General features: G+C 42.1%; 1 protein-coding gene across 6 annotated transcripts in view; it reads right to left on the bottom strand.

Annotated features, from left to right (window-relative positions):
* Positions 1-20,160, bottom strand: part of CNOT1 (CCR4-NOT transcription complex subunit 1) — a 108,068-nt gene that overhangs the window by 51,267 nt on the left and 36,641 nt on the right. For all 6 annotated transcript variants that reach the window (XM_050772858.1, XM_050772861.1, XM_050772860.1 and 3 more), the window contains exons 7-16: positions 19,771-19,974; positions 17,704-17,872; positions 15,074-15,200; positions 14,813-14,923; positions 13,363-13,533; positions 12,107-12,234; positions 9,222-9,462; positions 6,995-7,114; positions 5,540-5,662; positions 5,140-5,291 (exon numbers count right to left, since the gene is read on the bottom strand). In XM_050772858.1, the coding sequence (XP_050628815.1) occupies positions 5,140-5,291; positions 5,540-5,662; positions 6,995-7,114; positions 9,222-9,462; positions 12,107-12,234; positions 13,363-13,533; positions 14,813-14,923; positions 15,074-15,200; positions 17,704-17,872; positions 19,771-19,974 (1,546 nt within the window). The remainder of the gene's footprint in view (positions 1-5,139; positions 5,292-5,539; positions 5,663-6,994; positions 7,115-9,221; positions 9,463-12,106; positions 12,235-13,362; positions 13,534-14,812; positions 14,924-15,073; positions 15,201-17,703; positions 17,873-19,770; positions 19,975-20,160) is intronic.

Here is a 20,160-nt window from a genome sequence, read left to right as displayed (position 1 = left end):
ATTATCTCAAAAAGCATGTCCATAGAAATTAGCCAAAAAAAAAAAAAAGCCAAGAACCAAACAGAAATTTGTTTTTTCCCGTCAGATACTACACTCTACAACGTACCAAACAGAAAAAGTACAGTAACTGTAATAAAGTTTCACTAACCACCATACATTCAAGCAGACAAAAGAGTTCATTTGAAGATGGATCAATTAAAATTATCTAGCCTGAGAAAATGAAAAAAAAAAAAAAAAAAGAAAAAAAAAAAAACGGGGTGGGAGGGGCTGAGAACTCAAGAGACATGTGGAGCACCACTGAGTGTGCCACCACAAACATAAAGGGAGTACAAAGAGAGAAGAAAAAGGTACGGAAAGATTTGTAGAAATAATGACTGAAAACCCTGTAAGTTTTTTAAAAAACATTAATCTAGACATCCAAGAAATTCAATAAATTCTAAGTAGAATAAACTCAAAGAGATTCACACCTAGAACAACATAATCAAGCTGATGAAAGAAAAAAGACAAGGAGAGTATCTTACCAGCAGCAAGACAGAAGCAACTCATCACATACAATACTCAATAAATTAACAGCTGATGTCTCATCAGACACCATGGAGGACAGAAAGCAGTGGGGGAGCATATTCAAAATGTTCAAAGAAAAGGAATGCCAACCAGGAATCCTTCATCTGGCAAAGCTATCCCCAAAGATACAGGAGGAATTAGGATATTCCCTAGATAACAAAAAGAGGTAATTCATTGCTAGCAGTCCTGCTGAAACAAGAAAAATTCAAGAATCCTGGCTGAAATGAAAAGACACTGAACACTGACCTGAATCCGTATGAAAAAATACTGGCAAAGATACACAGGTAAATACGAAGGACAGTATGAATCTTCTAATTAAAGAACAACCGGGTTGGGTGCAGTGGCTCATTGCTGTAATCCAAACACTTTGGGAAGCTAAAATGGGAGATCAGTTTGAGCCCAGAGGTTCGAGACCAGACTGGGCAACATACTGAGACCTCAACTTTACAAAAAATAAAAAAATTTATCAGGTGTGGTGGCACATGTTTGTGGTCCCAGATACCTGGGAGGATTGCTTTGAGTCTGGAGGGCTGAGGCTGCACTGAGCTGTGATCGTGTCCTGTGTGGGCAACAGAATGAAACCCTGCCTCAAAAAAATAACTGCATGAATTATAAACCTTTTGGTGATCATATAATGTATAAAGGTATAATTTGTATGACAATAATGGCAAAAATCAAGGCAAAGGGGACGAAGCCATACTAAAGGAAAATTTTGGATCCTACTGAAACTAAAAGATTGGAATAAGTTAAAATGTTAGTTTTAATACCCAAGGCAGCCACTAAGAAACAAAACAAAAAATAAAGTCAAAGAAACAAAGGAGTTAAGATGGTACGCTACAAAATATTTATTTAACAGTAAGACAGGCAGTAATAGAAGAACAGAGGGACAAAGGTGACAAGAGATAGAAAGATTAACAGCAAAAGAGCCCTACATTGTCAATAAATATATTAAATGCAAGACAGGCAGAATGTAGTAAATACACACACAAATTCACACACTCCAACCATACCTTCTCTAAAAGAGACCTGCTTCAGATTAAGACACATATAGCTTGAGGGAAAAAAAAAAAAAAAAAAACAAAGATATACCAAGCAAACCACTATAGATAACTATAATGGTTATACTAGTATCACACAAAACAAACGTTTAAGAAAAAAACTGTTAATAGAGACAAAGACATTTTACAATAAGGGTCAATCCATCAGAAATATGTAACCATTAAGGCCGGGCATGGTGGCTCATGACTGTAATCCCATCACTTTGGGAGGCCAAGGCGGGTAGATCACCTGAGGTCAGGAGTTCAAGGGCACACTGGGAAACATGGTGAAACTCCATCTCTACTAAAAGTACAAAAAAAAAAATTAGCTGGGCATGGTGGCGCACGCCTGTAGTCCCAGCTACTCCAGAGGCTGAGGCAGGAGAATCAATGAAACATAGGAGGAGGAGGTTGCAGTGAGACAAGACAGTGCTACCACACCGCAGCCAGGGCGACAGAGCGAGACACAAGACTCCATCTCAAAAATAATAATAAAATAAAGAAGTATGTAACAATTACAAAAACATATACTTAAAAACAAAGCCCCAAACACATGAAGGAAAAACTGACAAAACTGAAGGGAGAAAAAGACGGTCAAAAAAATAACAGGAGGCCGGGCACAGTAGCTCACGCCTGTAATCCCAGCACTTTGGGAAGCTGAGGCGAGTGGATCACTTGAAGTCAGGCGTTTGGGACCAGTCAGGCCAATATGTTGAAATCCCATCTCTACTAAAAATTTAAAAATCATCTGGGTGTGGTGGTGAGCACCTGTAATCCCAGCTACTCAGGAGGCTGAGGCACAAGAATCACTTGAACCTAGGAGGCGGAGGTTGCTGTGAACCAAGATCATACCACTGCACTCCAGCCTGGGGGACAGAGCCAGACTCTGTCTCAAAAAAGTAAAAAAATTAAAAAAAAAAAAAATTGGGCCAGGCATGGTGGCTCACACCTGTAATCCCAGCACTTTGGGACGCCAAGGTGGCCGGATCACCTGAGGTCAGGAGTCCGAGACCTGCCTGACCAATATGGAAAAACCCCGTCCCTACTAAATATACAAAATTAGCTGGGCTTGGTGGCGCATGCCTGTAATCCCAGCTACTCAGGAGGCTGAGGCAGGAGAATTGCTTGAACCCAGGAGGTGCAGGTTGCAGTGAGCCGAGATCACGCACTGCACTCCAGCCTGGGCAACAAGAGCAAAACTCCAACTCAAAAAAAAAAAAAAAAAAATTGAATACTTCTATACTCCACTTTCAGTAACAGATAGATCTACAAAGATAGGCCAGGTGCAGAAGGTCATGCCTATAATTAATTGAAGCACTTTTGGAGGCCAAAGTGGTAGGATGCCTTGAGCCCAGGAGTTCAACACTAGCCTGGGCAAGACAGTGAAATCCTGTCTCTACAAAAAATAAAAAATCAGCTGGGCATGGTGGTGCATACCTGTAATGCCAGCTACTCTGAAGTTTGAGCGGGGGAGGTGGAGGCTGCAGTGAGCCATGATCATGCCACTGTACTCCAGCCTGGGGAACATACACACACACAAAAATTAAGTTAATGCTAGGCGTGGTGGCTCACGCCTGTAATCCCAGCACTTTGGGAGGTCAAGGCGGGCAGATCACTAGAGGTCAGGAGATGAGACCAGCCTGGCCAACATGGTGAAACCTGATCTCTACTAAAAATACAAAAATTAGTTGGGAGGGGTGGTGTATCCCTATAGTCCAAGCTATTTGGGAGGCTCAGGCAGGAAAATCACTTAATCCTGCGAGGCAGAAGTTGTAGCGAGCCAAGATCGCACCACTGTACTCCAGCCTGGGCGAGACAGCAAGACTCTGTCTCAAAAAAAAAAAAAAAAATTTAAGTTAAATAAATACTTAAAAAATTTAACAAAATCAGTGCAAGATGTACACTGAAATGAAAAAATATCATTGAAAAAAATTAAAGAGGCCAGGCGTGGTGGCTCACACATGTAATCCCAGCACTTTGGGAAGCTGAGGCAGATCACCTGACGTCAGGAGTTTGAAACCAGCCTGGCCAACATGGCGAAACCCTGTCTCTACTAAAAATACAAGAACTAGATGTGTGTGGTGGTGCACACTTGTAATCCCAGCTACTCGGCAGGCTGAGGCAGGAGAATCACTTGACCCCGGGAGGCGGAGGTTGCAGTGAGCCGAAATCGCACCAATGCACTCCAGCCCGGGCGACAAGAGTGAAACAACATCTCAAAAAGAAAAAAAAAAAAATTAAAAGACCTAAATAAGTAGAAAACCATCCCAGATTCATGGATTAAAAAGACATTATTATTAAGATGGCAGTACTTACGAAAATGAGCTAAAAATTCAACATAATACTCTCAACATTCCCAGTAGGCTGTTTTGCAAATTTTTTGCAAAAATTGACTAGCTGATCTCCCTATTTTTTTTTTTTTTTTTTTTTTGATACGGAGTCTCATTCTGTCGCCCAGGCTGGAGTGCAGCGGTGGGATCTCGGCTCACTGCAAGCTCTGCCTCCCGGGTTCACGCCATTCTCCTGCCTCAGTCTCCCCAGAAGTTGGGACAACAGGTGCCTGCCACCACGCGTGGCTAATTTTTTTGTATTTTTAGTAGAGACGGGGTTTCACTGTGTTAGCCAGGATGGTCTTGATCTCCTGATCTCGTGATTCACCCACCTCGGCCTCCCAAAGTGTTGGGATTACAGGCGTGAGCCACTGCACCCAGGCTTGACTAGCTGATTTTAAAATTTCTAGGAAAATTCAAGGAACCCAGAAGAGCTGCAACAATCTTAAAAAAGAACAAACCTGGGAAATTCATAATCCCCAATTTCAAAACTTACTGAAAATCTCTTGTGATCAAGACTGTGGAACTGGCCTAAGAGACACAGATCAACAGAATTAAGAAACCAAAAACAGCCCGGGTGTGGTGACTCGCACCTGTAATCCCAGCACTTTTGGAGGCTGAGGCAGGAGGATCACTTGAGCCCAGGAGTTTGAGATCAGCTCGGGCAACATACTGAGACCTCATCTCTAAAAAAAAAAAAAAAAAAAAACAGAAGAAGAAGAAGATGATTTAAACAGCTGAGGGGTGGCATGTGCCTGTGGTCCCAGGTACTTGGGAGGCTGAGGTGGGAGGATTGCTTAATACAGGAGTTTGAGGTTGCAGTGAGCTATGATTGCACCACTGTACTCCAGCCTAGTCGACAGCAAGACCTTGCCACTTAAAAGAGAGAGACCACAAACAAACCCATGCACTACAGGCAATTGCTTTGAGATAATTCAAAAGAGAAAGTAGTGGTCTCAACAAATGCTCCTGAAACAACTGGATATTCACATGCAAAAGATGAATTTGGACCTCCATCTCACACCAGATACAAAACCTTAACTCAAATGGATCTAGTATGTATCATAAATAGTATAGGACTTTGGACTTAAAAAACATTGGACCATCTTAAACTGCTGTAACTTTCACTGAACCTCTTCTTCCACAAATCTACAATTATTCATATAATCCAATTCAAAGACAGTCATATTCATCCATGTACTTCTTACCCCGCACAAGCTTGCAGACAGGCCAACATTGTCGCCAGAGTTTCTGGAGGAAGTTGAGCACTTTTGGGCTGGTCTTTTTCTGGGGCAAGTCCACCCAAAATAGAAGGACACCGTCTCTTTAAAAAAGTCATACATGCCTGGATAAAAGGCTCCTGAGGAAGAGAAAAGTCTCTCAGTGTATTTAAAATTTATATTAAATGTTTTTGGATTAAAGATAACTACCAAGCACTATAACTAAAATCCAAAATATATAACATCTGCATTGCCACTGCAAAAAGTTGTTTCTTTTAAATTTTTCTACTTTTAGTTTATTACTGCTGCACAAATTTTGAAACTTGTACTTTAGTCATTTTAGCCACCAAAATTTAAGAGGAAAAATAAATGAACAAATCCTGCTTACCCCATGCTCTCGAATTTTATCTGTGAGCCACTTATCAAGTTTGAGGTATTCACGACGTGAAGCAAGTGCAGCAAGGTCAATAACAAAGGCAAATGGAGTACCATTTAGCAGCATTGACAAGGCCTAAAGGACAAAGCATATTAGAAAATGCAAGTGGAGCAATTAAGAAACTATCTCTGTCCCACATTCTGTTTCTTGCTTTCCACAAAGTTCAAATAAAACACACTGCTAATACTTCCTTGGTCACAATTTAAACAGCTTAGCACTATTCGGTGGTAACATTAGTCATTATTTTCTAAAATAATGATCACATTTTAAAGGTGAATACATGACACTACCTTCCAAACAAACTTTACCGTACTTTTTAAAATAACTAAACCTAGAGCAGAATAAGACTGAAAGCATGAATAATTATCCCTACCCATTTTTCAAAATCTAAACACAGGTTTAAGCACGACTACATCACCAGTACATTAATGCACCTAGTGATTAATAATATAGAGTCCATGCTGTGCATGGTGGCTCACGACTGTAATCCCAGCACTTTGGGAGGCAAGGCGGGTGGATCACCTGAGGTCAGGGGTTCAAGACCAGCCTGGCCAACATGGTGAAACACTGTCTCTACTAAAAATACAAAAATTAGCCAGGCATGGTGGCAGGCGCCTGTAGTCACAGCTACTCGGGAGGCTGAGGCAGAAGAATCACTTGAACCTGGGAGGCAGAGGTTGCAGTGAGCCAAGAGGCGCCACAACACTCCAGTCTGGGTGACTAAGTTTCCATCTCAAAAAAAAAAAAAAAAAAAAAGACACAGAGTAATTCATCAAAAGATCCTGTTGATTCTCAGACAGTTGCTTAAGGGGAAAAACATGCCTAGTTTCTCCAAAAACTGCATCTAATATAACTTATGAGAAAAGCTAATTTTTCACTATAAAACAGCTTTACAATATATGGAAGATCAATCAAAAACACTTTTATCTACCTAAAGTCACTCTCCTTCCTATCCTTTTCAAGAAACCTCTAAATCTCAACTCATTCTAGGAGTTAGTTACATGTGAATTATTCCTAGAGCATCTTTGTTACATAAGCATTTACTTTTTTTCCTTTTTTTCTTCTTTTTTTTGAGATGAAGTCTTGCTCTGTCGCCCAGGCTGGAGTGCAGTGGCGCAATCTTGGCTCACCACAACCTACACCTCCCAGATTCAAGCGATTCTCCTGCCTCAGCCTCCCGAGTAGCTGGGATTACAGGCGTGCACCACCACGCCCGGCTAATTTTTCTGTTTTTAGTAGAGATGATGTTTCACCAAATTTTGGTAAGGCTGGTCTCGAACTCCTGACCTCGTGGATCCGCCCACCTCGGCCTCCCAAAGTGCTGAGATTACAGGATTGAGCTGCCGCGCCCGGCCTTTATTTCTCATTAGTAAATAAATTGGTGTCACTCTGTCCTGCTGAACTCACCTTCAAGTCCTGGGCCACATCAAGTATTCGAGACAATTTGGCCTGATCATACTGCTCCCCTCTCATGTACCATTCTGCCATTGCATGCATGATAAGTTGGCGAATTGAGGGAGACTGTCCCTAAGAAGGGGAAGAAAGATTAAATAGATATACCGCTAAACACTGTGATAGATATTATTACAAATGCCCGGTTAATTTTACTAGAACTTGTATAAAAATCAGGTATACCTGTGCTGACATTACGTTCAGGCCTCAAACTATGCAATTACCATGATATTCTTTATGGCAAAGCCAAGTTACCTCTACATATTCCAAATAAAGCCTGTTCCTAAACTTCGGTCATACAGTCATTCATCAAACTTATCTGTCCTATATTAAGTCTGCCTATCATCTTCAAAAATAAAATGTGAACTAGATTATGTGAACATGAGGTTACATAAAGTTTACATAATTACTTAAAATGCAAATTACTGGTATATGAATAAAAACAAAACAGTTTGAGGTAACTATTTCTCATGTTGCACAGTATAGTGTTGGATGTATCACTACTTCTGGGAATGGCACCTGTACACACATTCTAAATCTTATTTCCACAAACAAGAATCTTTGATTTTTTTTTATTCCATTTCTTTTTTTTTACTGGCAGGTAGACTGGTTTTCAGAAATAACCATGAATGATGCAAATAGCTGGAACTCAGTGAGTATTTATCATAGAAGCAACAGCAAGATCATTACTATTGCTATGTCCAAGTAATATCCCAGTTAATTGTCCTAGAGTGGCAGATGGTCTGCTAGAACAAGTATTCAATCACTAGTGAGGAGATGCAGCTTGTTTACCAGCCCTTTCTACCTCACAGCTTTGGTGAGAAAGGAATGAAGACCATCTGGACTGCAAATGCTTGGTTAAATGTTTATCATGCATTTTGTAAACTGTTAAGTCTACAATGTTAATTGAGTCTCTAGGAAAGGAGGAGAAACTAACTGAATGACCTAGAACTAAGGCTATCATTTTTCACTTACAATAAAGAGCCTTATTTCATTAATTTGTAAAAAGCACTTGTATATAATATAAACTATTACAAGAATGGGTAAAGGATAAAAAGTAACTAAAAAGGACACCTGAGGTAAAGGCAAAGAAAAATTTTTTTTTCTACATGTATCATATAATGTAGGATATTAGCTTGGGAAACTTGGCAAGACTCTGTCTCTACAAAAATCCAAAAAATTAACTGGGTATGGTGGCATGTGCCTGTGGTCCCATCTACTTGGGATGGCTGAGGCAGGATGACTGACTGAGCCCAGGAGGTTGAGGCTGCAGTGAGACATGGTTGCACCACTGCACTCCAGCCTAAGTGACAGGGCAAGATCCTCTCTCCAAAAAAAAAAAAAAAAAAAAGTGGGGGAGAGAAAAAAATCAGTGGACAAAAGAATACTTACTTGCCAAACACATTCTACAAAATTAGAGGTGAAAAGCACAGGGGCTTGAAAGGCATTTCAGCACAAACTGAAATAAAATGTAAATGTTGGATTTAGATAAATTAGAAAAGAATGCTAATTAAATTGATCTGTGATCTTCTTTCATTTCCCGTGAAAATACGACATCAGTACCTTCTGCCTCCATGATAGATGTTTAAGTTCCTTAGTATAAAAAGAAAAGGGATGCCCCAGCAATACAGACCTTTCTTAATACTGAAATTATTAAATATTGGCCGGGTGTGGTGGCTCATGCCTGTAATCCCAGCACTTTGGGAGGCCGAGGTGGATGGATCATTTGAGGTCAGGAGTTCGAGACTATCCTGGCCAACATGGTGAAATCCCGCTTCTACCAAAAATACAAAAATTAGCCAGGCAAGGTGGTGCATGCCTGTAATCCCAGCTCCTCAGGAGGCTGAGGCAGGAGAATCACTTGAACCCAAGAGATGGAGGTTGCAGTGAGCCAGACTGCACTCCCGCCTGGGCGACAGAGCAAGACACCATCTCAAAAAAAAAAAGGGGGGGGGGAAAGAAAATAAAATCATTAAATATTATTTTGCCTCCTTGCTTTTCGGATCTTATATTTTATTCCTCACATGATTCTAACAGATAAAACAAGTTTTATGACAGTATGACTTCTAAAGTCATAATAATTCAGAGATGTAAAAAAAAAAGTTCTCTGCTTGAGCTTCCTCAACACTCTGAAAGTCAATTATTCAGATGAAAAAATGGTAAGCACAAGGTCACATCTTACCTGCCCATGCCATGCATAGTGCAAAATAATAGCTGAGTTAGGATGGTTTCCAAGGAAAATTGGCATCAGAGTGGAGATAAGTTCATGGCGCAAGGTATGCCAAGAGGTGTTAATTTGTAGTAAGGCCAATACCAGCATGTCGGGACAGTGTTTGATAGGGAAGCTGAAGAGCTGTTTGACTTGCTCATACTGCCCAACCTCTGCAAGCCTCAGCAGAGATTCAATCAAATCCAAGCTCTTCCTAACGAGAAAGGAAGAAACATGCTTTATCAATGAACATCCAAGTATACAGATTAATTTTCAAAATAAGTGATAACAGCTTGTAAGCACAAAACCAAGTTGGTGTCATGTTTTAATATTAGAAGTTTGAAGTCCACAGCACTCTCTTAAGAATTATTTTTGCCCCAAGAGGTTGAATCTGGTTGACTTTAACTGAGCCTGAAGATCTAACTCTATCCTCAGCCCATGAAAAACATGGGGATAGAGAATGAAGTAAATACCACAAGAAAACAAGTAAGAAAATAACATGGGGTAGACTAGAGAACAAATGCTAGATTTCTCTATCAAATCAATGGCAAAAAATAAATTTAAAAGAGAGAACAAAGATAGATTTACAGAATAAAAGAAACTATGGACCGTGTCTGGATTCTCAATCACAGAAAGATTAAAAGACATTTTTGAGCCAATTGAAGAACTTAAATGTAAATAACTAGGTATATTAAGGAACTGTTATTTGTTAAAGTGATAATGGTATTTAAGTTTTATAAAAATGGAAAGAGGCCTTTATCTGTTCAAATAAAATGAAGAAGAAATACTACTATATACATCAGACTCATAAGGAAAAAAATAAGCAAGCTTACAAATCTAATGTTGGCTACCACCTAAGAAAAGGACACACCACCACCAAAAAAAGTAAAGACAATTATTTGATCAATAACAGAAACGTGGCCGGGCGCGGTGGCTCAAGCCTGTAATCCCAGCACTCTGGGAGGCCGAGGCGGGCGGATCACGAGGTCAGGAGATCGAGACCATCCCGGCTAACACGGTGAAACCCCGTCTCTACTAAAAAACATACAAAAAACTAGCCGGGCGAGGTGGCGGGCGCCTGTAGTCCCAGCTATTCGGGAGGCTGAGGCAGGAGAATGGCGTAAACCCGGGAGGCAGAGCTTGCAGTGAGCGGAGATCCGGCCACTGCACTCCAGCCCGGGCGACAGAGCGAGACTCCGTCTCAAAAAAATAAAAAATAAAAAAAAAAATAACAGAAACGTGTTCTGGGAGGGTATAGATAGAAAAAAATTGAAGATACATTATGAACTAGATCCCGTTGGGGAAAAATTCAGGCCACGCTCTCTCCCTGTAGCCCTGTGTACTTCAACAATGATGAAAGTACTTGTACCATTCTTTCTTCACACATTCGCAGAGAGGAATGATGGGACAGAGTTCCAAGAGAAACCTGATCTAGACACTGGGCCGGACTAAGATTCTACCTCGAAAATTTGAAACTAGAACTCAGAGAAACTAGATACTTTAGCTGAAAAGTATTAGATTCGGCCAGGTGCAGTAGCTCAAGCCTGCAATCCCAGCACTTTGAGAGACCGAGGCGGATGGATCACTTGACGTCAGGAGTTTAAGACCAGCCTGGCCAACATGGTAAAACTCCATCTCTAATAAAAATATAAAACTAGGCCAGGCGGGGTGGCTCACGCCTATAATCCCAGCACTTTGGGAGGCTAAGGTGGGCGGATCACAAGATCAGATCGTGAGCATCCTGGCTAACACGGTGAAACCCCGTCTCTACTAAAAATACAAAAAAATTAGCCAGGCATGGTGGCGGACGCCTGTAGTCCCAGCTACTCGGAAGGGTGAGGCAGGAGAATGGTGTGAACCTGGGAGACAGAGCTTGCAATGAGCCGAGATTGCGCCACAGCACTCCAGCCTGGGCAACAGAGCGAGACACCATCTCAATAAAAAAATATATATATATATGCCGGGTGTGGTGGCTCATGCCTGTAATCCCAGCACTTTGGGAGGCTGAGGTGGGCGGATCATGAGGTCAGGAGATCGAGACCATCCTGGCTAACACTGTGAAACCCTGTCTCTATTAAAAATACAAAAAATTATCCGGGCGTGGTGGCCGGTGTCTGTAGTCCCAGCTACTCAGGAGGCTGAGGCAGGAGAATGGTGTGAACCTGGGAGGCGGGGCTTGCAGTGAGCCAAGATGGCGCCACTGCACTCCAGCCTGGGCGACAGAGCAAGACTCCGTCTCAAAAAAAAAAAAAATACATATATATATATATACACACACATATATATAAAAATATATATATATATATAAACTTAGCCGAGGACGGTGGTGAGCATCTGTAATCCTAGCTACTCAGGAGGCTGAGGCAGAAGAATCGCTTAAATCCAGGAGGTGGAGGTTGCAGTGAGCTGAGATTGTGCCACTGCACTCCAGCCTGGGCAACAGGGTGAGACTCCATCCCAAAAATATAAAATATATAAGAAAAGAAAAGAAAACTATTATATTTGACAGTTTGGGCACCTTGAGCAACTTACAAATCAAAAAAAAGGCATAAGCTCTACAGAGAAGAAATCTCAACATTAAGGGAGAAAGGAGGAAGTACAAACCTCTTTCCAACATTTGATACTTTCAGATTTGATGCTTTTAAAAGAACACCTAAGGACAGACCCTACAAGATATAACTAACGATAGGGACTGAAAAATAAGTTATCCAACAATCCCCTCTATAAATACTTAAGTAGGGTCACTAAAACTACTGCTTCATTTAAACCTGTTAACTATGTATTTGGCTTACTATTAACTTTATATTTCACAAAAGAAGAAGTAATCCTTTAAATGAAAGCTGAATCAAAGTGTTTACCACGTGGCAATTTCTCGATTGTCATCCTCTGGTGGTGCTTTCAGAATATCAGTGGCAACAGTATGACAGGGATAGTCAGCAAAACAGAAGATCTCTGGATTTATAAGGGAATGTTGAATGAAGGAGAGCTGCAATGAAAGAAAATGCTTACCACCATAAATGACTGTGAATGCTATAAAATCTGAAATGTTTTCATTAGGCTATTGTCAATCTTAAGGTTATTAGCATGGCAATTTCCCTTTTAAAATCTTAATTATGGCCAGGCATGGTGGCTCATGCCTGTAATCCCAGCACTTTGGGAGGCCGAGGCGGGCGGATCACGAGGTCAGGAGATCGAGACCATCCTGGCTAACATGGTAAAACCCTGTCTCTACTAAAAATACAAAAAAAAAAAATAGTCAGGCGTGGTGGCAGGCGCCTGTAGTCCCAGCTACTCAGGAGGCTGAGGCAGGAGAATGGCGTGAACCCGGGAGGCGGAGCTTGCAGTGAGCTTGTAGTGAGATTGCACCACTGCACTCCAGCCTGGGCGACAGAGCGAGACTCCGCCTCAAAAAAAAAAAAAATTCTTAATTACCTGCCCTTTGAAAACCACACACAATTCAGACACATGAAAGGTGCACAATGAAACCCTGTGTGGATTCTTGCCGGGCGCGGTGGCTCAAGCCTGTAATCCCAGCACTTTGGGAGGCCGAGGTGGGCGGATCACAAGGTCAGGAGATCGAGACCACAGTGAAACCCCGTCTCTACTAAAAATACAAAAAAAATTAGCCGGGCGCGGTGGCGGGCGCCTGTAGTCCTAGCTACTCAGGAGGCTGAGGCAGGAGAATGGCGTGAACCCAGGAGGCGGAGCTTGCAGTGAGCCGAGATCGCGCCACTGCACTCCAGCCTGGGCAACAGCCTGAGACTCCGTCTCAAAAAAAAAAAAAAAAAAAAAAAGAAACCCTGTGTGGATTCTCAATCATAACTGTTAAAAGACTTTTTTGAGCCAATTAGGGAAACTTAATGTTGCCTTGGAAACGAACACATCATTAAACTATTGGGAAAACAACTTGACAGTTACAGCTTAAAGGAGTCTGACTAGTACTAAAACTATGATAATATTCCTTCAATACTTATGACAGTCCTTGCTTTTCTGTGCTATGTATAACATATTCTACTTTACAAGAATATTTCAATCAATGGGTAGATGGCACTACATATAGAATAAGTCATGTTTTATCCCCCCTTCTATAGCTAAATACCACTCACTCACTCACCTGGCCTTCAGCATGTTTCCAAGGTCTATATATGAGGTCTACTGGGAACACTTCCATACCCAAACCCCTCTGAATGCCATAAACCACATTATGAAGTCCTTTACTGTCACGAATTTGAAATCCAGGATGGTCCAGTTCATAAGTTACTTCCTTGAAATTCAAACTCGGATTCTAAAAAAGACCAAAGCAGTTTAAAATGTAATGAATATGTGTATATTTTGATACATTGTCCAAAAGGCCATATTAAATCTGAAATTCAATTTAGATGTTCTACTTACAAAATTTTAAATGTGAATTTTAAGAAACCCATTCTTTTTTTTCTTTTTTGAAACAGAGTCTCACTCTGTCACTCAGGTTGGACTGCAGTGGCATGATCTCAGCTCACTGCAACTTCTGCCTCCTGGGTTCGATAGATTCTCGTGCCTCAGCCTCCAAAGTAGCTGGGATTACAGAAGTACACCAACATGCCCAGGTAATTTTTTTTAATTTTAGTAGAGACAAGTTTTCGCCATGCTGGCCAGGATGGTATCAAACTCTTGGCCTCATGTGATCCACCTGCCTCGGCCTCCAAAGTGCTGGGATTACAGGAGTGAGCCACCACACCTGGCTTATTACACACACTACCTCTTAATATCTAAAAGTTCCATTCTAGGGTCACGTGCAGTGGCTTATGCCTATAATCACAGCACTTTGGAAGGAGGGCGGATTGCCTGAGGTCAGGAGTTTGAGACCAGCCTGGCCAACATAATGAAACCCTGTCTCTACTAAAAATACAAAAAAAAAAAAAAAAAAAAAAAAGTAGCCAAGCATGGTGGCACATGCCTATAGACCCAGCTACTTGGGAGGCTGAGGCAAGAGAAATGCTTGAACCCAGGAGGCAGAGGATGCAGTGAGCCATGATAATGCCACTGCACTTCAGCCTGGCCAACAGAGTGAGACTTCATCTAAAAAAGAAAACAAAAACAAAAGTTCCATTCTAGGCCAGGCACAATGGCTCACGCTTGTAATCCCAACCCTTGGCTCCCAAAAGTGGGAGGATCACTAACTAGAGCCCAGGAGTTAAAGTCCAATATGGGCAACATAGCAAAAGCAAAAATAAATACAGTTCAATTCCTTTATGTCTTATTTAAGCCCTTCAGTATTTCAATAGAGGTACTTTGTTTATTTTTCATTCAGTTTACAACCAAAGTAGAAGCGGCAAGATAAATGATTTTTGTTATTCTTATTCACCATAGACAAAGAGTAATTTAGCAGTAGCACCCCAAGTTACAAGGTAACAACCCTAATGAAAAAATTTAAATTTGATTATGTACTGTCTCCAGTACACAATTAACTTGGACACTTTATTACTTTTTGAGTTAACAAAGGTGGAAAATTCTTAAAAATTTGCTTTCTTTGGACTATATCATCCAAATACCACAAATCAAAAACCATCATCACATATACTCACCAGTTCTTTAAGAACATCAATCAAGACTTCTACATTCCACGTGTGTGCCTGTGCTCCATCACTTTTATCTTTCCCATCACTCCAGATCCCACTGCCTGGAGCAGAAATACTCTGTAGAAGTAAAACTTGAATTAAACAAACCCAACTACTCCATATGTTCACTTCTGGTTGACACAGCAATCAATCATATTGTAATTTAATAAAAAAAATAGAGAGGACAGGACATTAACTCACTTGGTAAAATAGCTGAATTCAACACACCTGTAATGGAATGCCATCTGTTAATCCTGAATGAGTTCGAGCCATCATTCCCAAAACCCTTGCAACCTGGGCAGCTGTGACCTCCCGAACACCAAACTGCATGATTATATTGCGACATTCTTCAATACTGAAACAGAAATGTAACTTCAGAAAAATGCTACCAGCCTCAACATCAACATTGAGAAATTCTGGCATTAAATGAACCTTGTTTGAAATCCTTAGTTTTACTAAATAAAACAGGCAGAGCAGTAAGTGTCATTTCTTGTTATATTTATACAGTTAGGAATGTAAAAACCACCTACTTCGGTAAGAAAATGGCAAAAGTCATTATTCTAAGTAACTAGGGAATGGAAAACCAAATATTGTATGTTCTCACTTGTTAGATGGGAGATAAGCTATGAGGATGCAAAGGCGTAAGAATGATATAATGCAGCGGGCTTCTGAATCCCCAGCCATGGACCATTATCAGTCTGTGGCCTGTTAGGAACCATCCACACAGCAGGAAGTGAGCAAGTATTTCCACTTGGGCTCCACCTCTTGTGGAGTACAAGAGTACTGGAGTACAGTGGCACGATCTTGGCTCACTGCAACCTTCACTTCCCAAGTTTAAATCATCCTCCTGCCTCAGCCTCCCAAGTAGCTGGGATTACAAGCACGCACCACCACACCTGGCTAATTTTTGTATTTTTAGTGGAGACGGGGTTTCACCACGTTGGCCAGACTGATCTCAAACTCCTGGCCTCAAGTGATCCACCCGCCTCGGCCTCCCAAAGTGCCCGGATTACAGGCATGAGCCACAATGCCCAGCCTGAAAATTTTTTTAAAAGGCAAACGATTTTTAAAACTCAGTGTAAGAGCCGGATGTGGTGGCTCACGCCTGCAATCCCAGCACTTTGGGAGGCTGAGGCGGGCAGATCACAAGGTCAGACCAAGACCATCCTGGCTAACACAGGGAAACCCCATCTCTACTAAAAATACAAAAAATTATCTGGGCATGGTGGCACGCACCTGTAGTCCCAGCTGCTCGGGAGGCTGAGGCAGGAAAATCACTTGAACCCGGGAGACGGAGGTTGCAGTAAGCTGAGATTGTGCCACTGCACTCCAGCCTGGGCAACAGAGCAAGACTTCATCTCAAAAAAAAAAAAAAAAAATCAGTGGAAGAAAATAAGACTCATGAGTGATGCTCTCTTTCACAATGAAAAAATTATCCTCAATCTTCTTTAAGATTTTAACATCCAAAGTGAGTTTGATTATTCTGATATGTACAAAACCTTGAACATCCATCCTAACTTTTTTTTTTTTTGAGATGAAGTCTCACCCTGTTGCCCAGGCTGGGTGCAGTGGCACGATCTTGGCTCACTGCAATCTCCGCCTCCTGGGTTCAAGCGATTCTCCTGCCTCAGCCTCCTGAGTAGCTCGGATTATAGGCGCGTGCCACCATGCTCAGCTAATTTTTGTATTTTTAGTATAGACAGGGTTTTTACCATGTTGGTCGGGCTGGTCTTGAACCCCGACCTCATGTGATCCGCCCACCTCGGCCTCCCTAAGTGCTGGGACTACAGGCATGAGCCACCGTGCCCGGTCTGCATCCTAACATTTCACTATGCATCTTATTCAGTTTGATTAACAAAAGTTATATGCCAGGCACAAGTACAACACTCACAAATGCACTATTTCAAACCTAAGTGAGAATGTGGTTTGTCTGAGGGTTTTTTTTTTTTTTTTTTTTTTTTGAGACGGAGTCTCGCTCTGTCACCCAGACTGGAGTGCAGTGGCCGGATCTCAGCTCACTGCAAGCTCCGCCTCCCGGGTTTACGCTATTCTCCTGCCTCAGCCTCCCGAGTAGCTGGGACTACAGGCGCCAGCCACCTCGCCCGGCTAGTTTTTTTTTTTTGTATTTTTTAGTAGAGACGGGGTTTCACCGTGTTAGCCAGGATGGTCTCGATCTCCTGACCTCATGATCCGCCTGTCTCGGCCTCCCAAAGTGCTGGGATTACAGGCTTGAGCCACCGCGCCCGGCCAAACTGTCTGAGGGTTTTTAAAACATAAGGATTTTTAAGTCAAAGCAAAGCACATTAACATCCTTAATAATTTGCTTTTAGAAAAATATTAATAATCCAGTATATCACAGTCTTAAGTGCTACTAACAATGCGAAATAATATCCTTTGATGCCCTAAGCAAGTGAGAAAAATACGCAAGAGACAGGGTATAAAAGAGGCAGAAAAGGAAGGAAGCCACAGATGAAGGCAGAATGAAGAAATTAGAGGGGTGGGGGTCAGAGAGGAGAAAATTAGTCACATTAAGTGTAAAGAGATACAAGTTCCATAAATACTAACTTGCTTCAATGCTCTCTCTTCCTTCCAAAAGCTAAAATATGCCTATCGTGGCAACTAGCCTAGAAACCACTGACTCCTAATTTTGAGAAACTGGAGAGGGGAAGGAGATAAACATTTAACACCCAGCATGTTTACAGCTGTCACACATACTAGTTTGTGGAAGATTAAAATTTAGAAGCATGCCTCTTGAGAGGAAAAGATGATTAAGGAATTTAAGAGACTTTTTTTAAACAATTACATCATACATGTTTTGCACAAGAATAATCAGAAACTTAACATGTTTTACTACCAACCTTGCACAAAAGCCATAGCCTACTTCTTGCATGAAATCAGCCAAAGAGCTCTCCATCATGGTTTTAGCTACCCCTCCGGAATCAGGCAGGATCCTGTCCATTAGAATGTCCCGTTTTTCAGGGTATAAAAGTGGTGCGAGCACCACAGGACAGCGTTCTTGGGGAAAATCTGAGGGAAGAAAAAGGTTACAACTGCTATATTAATTAAAAACAAACAATCCTCTTTTGCTCTATCCAAAATCCCCTCAAACCCAATTCTCTCACAAGTTCATATCAAAGGCAAGCTTATTTCATTTTTTCCAGCCTATTAGCCCAAGTTATGACTTTAACATCAATTTCAAAATTTGAATACTTTTATATCACAAAAAATGCTCATCAGTGTACCTTTAACATTTGATATTGTGATTCCATCTATTGACCAACTCATACCCTAAATATTACTTTAAATTTTCTTTTTTTTTTTTTTTTTTTAGACGGAGTCTCGCTCTGTCACCCAGGCTGGAGTGCAGTGGCCGGATCTCAGCTCACTGCAAGCTCCGCCTCCCGGGTTCACGCCATTCTCCTGCCTCAGCCTCCCGAGTAGCTGGGACTACAGGCGCCTGCCACCTCGCCCGGCTAAGTTTTTGTATTTTTAGTAGAGACGGGGTTTCACTGTGTTAGCCAGGATGGTCTCGATCTCCTGACCTCGTGATCCGCCCGTCTCGGCCTCCCAAAGTGCTGGGATTATAGACTTGAGCCACCGCGCCCGGCCTACTTTAAATTTTCACAACAGGGCTATCACTTCCCATGCAGAGAAAGCAAACAACCAGAATATCAGTCTATTTATTTCACTGGCAAGTGGAGTTTCCCACTAGTGAGAATGTTAATGTACATTAAACTATATAAACATTAGGAAGTAAATAAAAATAACCATGAGAATGGATGTTAATCCACTACCAGATTTGTTTTAAAAAGAATTCTTAATCTTTCTCAAACATGAAAGCTCAGAGGCAACAAAATAACTAGAATTTATCTTAACTTTACAATGCCAATATCCAAGGAGGTGAAGTGAGCATATCGAAAGTGACCAATTTTTTTTTTTTTTTTTTTTTTTTTTTTTGAGACGGAGTCTTGCTCTGTCGCCCAGGCTGGGGTGCAGTGGCCGGATCTCAGCTCACTGCAAGCTCCACCTCCCGGGTTTATGCCATTCTCCTGCCTCAGCCTCCTGAGTAGCTGGGACTACAGGCGCCCGCCACCTCGCCCGGCTAGTTTTTTGTATTTTTTAGTAGAGATGGGGTTTCACCGTGTTAGCCAGGATGGTCTCGATCTCCTGACCTCGTGATCCGCCCGTCTCGGCCTCCCAAAGTGCTGGGATTACAGGCTTGAGCCACCGCGCCCGGCCGAAAGTGACCAATTTTTTAAGCTAAAACCAGCATGTAAGGCCGGGCGCGGTGGCTCAAGCCTGTAATCCCAGCACTTTGGGAGGCCAAGGCGGGCGGATCACAAGGTCAGGAGATCGAGACCATCCTGGCTAACACGGTGAAACCCCATCTCTACTAAAAATACAAAAAACTAGCCGGGCAAGGTGGCGGGCGCCTGTAGTCCCAGCTACTCGGGAGGCTGAGGCAGGAGAATGGCATAAACCCAGGAGGCGGAGCTTGCAGTAAGCGAGATCGCGCCACTGCACTCCAGCCTGGGGGACAGAACAAGACTCCGTCTCAAAAAAAAAAAAAAAAAAAACAAAAAACAAAAAACAAAAAAAAAACCAGCATGTAAGGCTAGGCATGGTGTCATGCTCTCCTGAGCTTCCCAAAGTGCTGGGATTACTGGCCTGAGCCACTGTGCCCAGCTGATGTTGTCTCTTTTTTAAAAAGAGAAAGAAAGAGGGGGAGGGGGAGAAGGGAGGGGAAGGGGAGAAGGGAGGGGAAGGGGAGAAGGGAGGGGAAGGGGAGAAGGGAGGGGAAGGGGAGAGGGAGAGGGGAGAAGAGAAAAGAGAGGAGAGAAAAGAGAAGAGAAAAAAATGCTTTTGTGATGTGTCTGTGGTCATCCAAGAAAACCATCCACTGTAGGCTACAAAGACTCCCTTACCTCTGCGCAGCGTCTTAAGAAAAGCGTCTATCTGTTCTTGTCCAACTCCAAAGGCTCCCTTCTGCCCAAAGAGGAGATGGGAGAGGAGGAGGTGTAGGACCTCTATTGCTATATCTTGGAAGCCACCTTCTTGATTTCCACTGACGTCTGCGTCAATGTAAGAACGCAGAAGATCTGGAAGCTTCTGTTTGATAAACTGGGCAGCTAGAAGTCAGGTAAACCAAAAACCACAAGTTATTTTTGCACCACAATGGGTTAAAAAGTCACATACCATCAAAATGCAGATAATCACCCTTCTCATTCACCAGCTCACCCATCTCTCTAATGCTTTCTCTAGCTGACAAGTATAAAGAAAGTAATGGCCAGGGACCGGCTGTGGTGAGGGGAAAA

The sequence above is a fragment of the Macaca thibetana genome, chromosome 20, assembly GCF_024542745.1.
Source record: "Macaca thibetana thibetana isolate TM-01 chromosome 20, ASM2454274v1, whole genome shotgun sequence".
Lineage (NCBI taxonomy): Eukaryota > Metazoa > Chordata > Mammalia > Primates > Cercopithecidae > Macaca > Macaca thibetana.
This window is presented reverse-complemented; position numbering and strand designations above follow the sequence as displayed.